We start from the raw sequence: 5,021 nt of genomic DNA on the forward strand, positions 1-5,021 counted from the left end.
CACAAAAAAAGAAATGAAAGTGAGGGTTTATATGTGTTTAGATTTTCTAGTATTTATCTTCCATAGGCAACCAATCCTGGTACTAAGCCTTAGATTATGCCTAGGAGCACCTACTTAAAAGAGTATATTTCTTCAGATAGGACCAAAGGAAAGAGATGTTATAGACCAGTAGAAGAAATGGGCACCTTTTCTACTATGTGTACTCTTAAGTCAACCAACAGTTATTTACTAAAAATGCCAAACTGCTTTTAAAACAGTGGAAGCTGTAGCAGCATTAGCAGTCTGCTGCCTCCCCTTAAGTCTTTTGAAGAAACAAAGTCTGATCAATTAAAATGCATGATGGTGTCACTGTAAATTATGTTAAATATTGCTTGTGCCAAAGCTTTATGCATATTTTATTTTATTTCCAAAATACTTTATGAAACTGGCCACTTGATCATTTTAAAGATGGGAAACTAAGCCACACAGACAAAATAACTTGCTTAGGGTTTGGGCAGAAATGAACCCAGATATTATAACTCTTTTTTTAAAAATTGTTTTGTTAAAAAAAATTACTTTGTTGTGATATGTAAAGTGCTGAAAGACACAGAAATCATACATTTAAAGGGTACAATTTAATAGTTTTTGGTATAGCCACAGAGTTTATAGTCATTACCACAATCTAATTTTGGAACATTTTTCATCACTCCATGCAGAAGCTCCATGCCCAGTAGAAATCAAGTCCCAGCCCCCAAACCCCCAGCCCGAGGCAGTCACTAATCTGCTTTCTGTCTCTGTAGATTTGCCTGTTCATGAAATTATAAAGTATATATTCTCTCACTTTTGCCTTTTTTCACTTAACATAGTATCTTCAAGGTTCACCCATGTTGTATGTTTCAGGATTTTATTCCTTTTTATTGACAAGTAATATTTCATTAGATGGACATATCACATTTTACTTATTCATTGGTTGATGGAGATTTGGGTTATTTTCACGCACAAATAGTGCTGCTATATAAACATTTGTGTAGAAGTATTTGTGCGTATATATGTTTTTATTTCTCCTGGGTATATAGGTCCTATGGTAACCATGTTTAATTGAGGATACCTCTGTGTTTAATCAGTTGAAGAAGTGTCAGACTGTTTTTCCTAAGAGGCTACACCATTTTACATTCCTACCAGCACTGTATTTGGTTTTCAGTTTGTCCTTTCCTTGCCAACACTTGTTATTATCTGTCATTTTAATTACATTCATCCTAGTGGTTATGATGAAATGGTATCTGCTTTTGAGTCTGTTTGTATTTGCCTAGTGACTAATGTTGAGGATCCTTTTATATGTTTATTGGCTATTTATATTCCTTCTTTGGAGAAATGTTTTTTCAAATCATTTTGCCCATTTTTTAAAATTGGGTTGTTTTGTTATTGGCTTATAAAAGTTCTTTACATACTCTGAATACAATTACCTTATCAAATACATAATTTGCGAATATTTTCTTACATTCTGGGTTGCCTTTTCATGTTCTTGATGGTGTACAATTAAGCACAAGAGTTTTTAATTTGGGGGAAGTCCAGCTTACCTCCTTTGTTCTGTCACTTATGTTTGGTGTCATACGAAGAAATCATTATCTAATCCAAAATCACAAAGCTTTACTCCTATGTGTTCTTCTTCTAAGAGGTTTTTTGTTGTTGTTGTTTTTCTTAGATAGCGTCTCACTTTATCACTCCAGATAGAGTGCAGTGGTGTCATAGCTCATAGCAACCTCAAACTCCGGGGCCCAAGCAGTCCTCCTGTCTCAGCCTCCCAAGCACCCAGGACTACAAACACCCACCACACTGCCTGGCTAGTTTTTCTGGGTTTAGTAGAGAGAGGGTCTTGCTCTTGCTTAGGCTGACCTAGAACTCCTGAGCTCAAGCAATCTTCCCACCTCGGCCTCCCAGAGTGCTAGAATTCCAGGTGTCAGCCATGGTGTCCTAAGAGATATTACTTTGCTTTTGTTTTAAAGTTACCCTTTAAATAATAATATCACAGCAGTAAAGATTGCTATTTTTAATTCCTGCTTATTTATTTTATCACAGGTGATCCTTTCAAAGATGATCCTTTTGGGAAAATTGGTCAGTATATTATTGAGTTACATCTTAGCTTTAATTCAATTCTGCTTAATTATAAAGTTATTTTGTATTTAGAAATGAGAGAGATGCTATATGTGCCTGGCATTTTCAGAGAGAAAGTGGTATATTCTTTTGAATTTGCTTAAGAAACTACTTTTGTAAAAATGTTAGTGTTTAGCCTTTTGTGCTTTTAGTAGTATGAGAGTGCCCAATAAATGTACATGCTTTTTAAGAGGAGAAAGCTATCCTGTCCATGCCTGCCACATGGTGATGCTAGCGTTCATGTGATTAGCACCTTCTTTTGAGCAAATGTCATATTACATATTGCTACTGTAATTCAGTTCAGCTTCGAAAGTAATACCCAGATAATAGCTCTTAAAATGTGTATACATTTTTTTGGTACCCCTGGTATTTATTTTGGTTTCTTCTTATTAACTAAAGGCTATGTGACCATAATGATCTGCAGTAGTACAGAGTTTAGAACATTGTTTTGTTTGTTAAAATTACAGCCCATTCAGGTGAATGAGGGAAAAGGAAACCTCGTGAAGAATTATTAAATGTCAGGTTTCTAAAGATATTCCTTCTGTGGTAGTTTTCATTAGAAATAAGCCAATCTTGTTTACTATTCAGTTTTGCTTTCTAAACCTGTTCTAAATTGCTTAGTATAGCTATTGGCTATTACCCATGAGCTCAGAAACAAAAATACATTTAAAAATTTGTTTTATTTAATTATGATAGCATAGAATAAAGAGATATAAAATTGAAATCTTTGCAATTATATGCTAATTTAAAAAATAATTTTATTAGGTAAAAGCTCTGTATCTTTTATCAAAATCACAAAGGAATCTGTTAATTAAGTACCTAACTTAGATTCTGCATAAATTCAAAATATCTTTTAAGGCAGTGATTATGCCTTCAGGTGGTAGAGAATGTAGTGCAATAATTTTTTTAAGTGTCTTGTATTTGTGCTTTATTTTTTTAGATCCATTTGGTGGTGATCCTTTCAAAGGTTCAGATCCGTTTGCATCTGACTGTTTCTTCAGCCAGTCTTCCACTGATCCTTTTGCCACTTCAAGCACTGACCCTTTCAGTGCAGCCAGCAACAGCAGTAATACATCGGTGAGAGGATTAAAAGCTTTTTTTTTGTTGAGCTGTCATTTTGTCACCCTGGGTTGAGTCTCACTCTGTCACCCTGGGTAGAGTGCTGTGGCTTCATAACTCACAGCAACCTCAAACCCTTGGGGCGCAAGTGATCCTCTTGCCTCAGCCTCCCAAGTAGGTGGGACTACAGTTGCTTGTCACAATGCCCAACTTTTTTTCTGTTTTTAGTAGAGACAGGATCTCACTCTTGCTCAGGCTGGTCTCAAACTCCTGAGCTCGAGGTAACCTTCTTCCTTGGCCTCCAGAGTACTAGGATTACAGGCATGAGGCACCATGCCTGGCTGATTAAAAACTGTTAAATGGATAGTAAGTGTCCTAAGTGAGTTTCTTGAAGTATAATGGTCAAAAAATCCTCATTTAGAGAAATTCTACATAGTAATGGTCCACATAAGAATTTGAATCTCATACCATGTCATCTAGTTTTTGGTTCAGACTGGCATTTCATAGTTTGATCACCCATTGGAATTAACCAGAATAACTTATGGTGCTCAAAAGTGAAGTCCATCTTTCAGTGTACCAAATCTTATCCTATTGAGAATATTTAAAATAATCAGAAATCCATAAGCTACTAAAGCTTTTCTGAAACGTTTGGTGCATTATTAAAATAGTGAAAATTACTTTTTAAAAGGAGCAGCAATGATGTCTTAGAAAATAAAATTATTTTGTGTTATTTTGTAGACACATCTGAAATGTTAATCTTATAAAGTATAAATTTCCCTAAATGTCAGACTCTCTTGAGAATGCTGTCTACCCACAATAGCACTCACTATTTAATAACACGATCCTGGTAAATCTGTGTGTTTTACATTCATTGTTTCTAATCTTCACATCCACTTTGTGAAAGTATTGATTTCCCTGTTTTAAAAATAAGGACACTTAGATCCTTTGTATTAACTTGATGGAAGTGGAACATATTATTCTTAGTAAAGAATCACAGGAATGGAGAAGCAATGATCCTAGTACTCCATTCTGATATGAGGACAATTAATGACCTAGTACATGGTGAGGGGTAGGGCTGGGGAGAACAGAGAAAGGGAAGGAGGGAGGAGTAGAGTAAAGGAAGAGCAGAGAAGCAGAAGGAGGGAAGGGGTTGGGGAAGGGAAGAGCAGAGAGGGAAGGAGGAAGGGGAGTGGGGGGGGGGTCACAGTGTGTGACATGCCTTTTGGGGACAGGACACAATTATAAGAGGATCTTTGCCTAACAAATGCAATCAGTGTAACCTGGTTCTTTGTACCCTCAATGAATCCCCAACAATAAAAGAAATAAATAAAAATAAAGACACTTCTGGACATGGTGGCTTATGCCAGAATCCTAACACTCTGGGAGGCTGAGGAAGGAAGATCCCTTGAGCCTAGGAATTTGAGATCAGCCAGAGCAAGAGTGAGACCCCCATCTCTACTAAAAATAGAAAAAATTAGCTGGATATTATGGTGGGCACCTGTAGTCCAAGCTACCTCCTAGGCAGGAGGATCACTTGAGGTTGCTGTGAGTAGGGTGATGCTATTGCACTCTAGCCTGGGCCACAGAGTGAAACTTTGTCTCTAAAAAAAAGGTAGGGGGATTAGAACTCAGGAAAATTAATTTACATGCTCGAGATCATATAGCTAAGTTATTTATCATCTGGAGGCTTTTAAAAAAATCTTTATTATGGATATTTAAAAATACTCAAAACAGAGTAATGTAATGACATATTTTAACAAACCTCCATGTATCCAAGATCCAATTTCATTAATTAAGAATGGTTTTGGGCTCAGTGCCCTGTGGCTCAAGTG

At 36.3% G+C, this 5,021-nt stretch overlaps 1 protein-coding gene across 1 annotated transcript in view; it reads left to right on the forward strand.

Annotated features, from left to right (window-relative positions):
• Positions 1 to 5,021, forward strand: part of EPS15 (epidermal growth factor receptor pathway substrate 15) — a 166,378-nt gene that overhangs the window by 132,444 nt on the left and 28,913 nt on the right. The window contains exons 19-20 of the mRNA XM_012811472.2: positions 2,056 to 2,091; positions 3,071 to 3,207. Of these exons, the coding sequence (XP_012666926.2) occupies positions 2,056 to 2,091; positions 3,071 to 3,207 (173 nt within the window). The remainder of the gene's footprint in view (positions 1 to 2,055; positions 2,092 to 3,070; positions 3,208 to 5,021) is intronic.

The sequence above is a fragment of the Otolemur garnettii genome, unplaced genomic scaffold (genome assembly GCF_000181295.1).
Source record: "Otolemur garnettii isolate 467f Iridium unplaced genomic scaffold, OtoGar3 scaffold00159, whole genome shotgun sequence".
In the NCBI taxonomy this organism is placed as follows: Eukaryota; Metazoa; Chordata; class Mammalia; order Primates; family Galagidae; genus Otolemur; species Otolemur garnettii.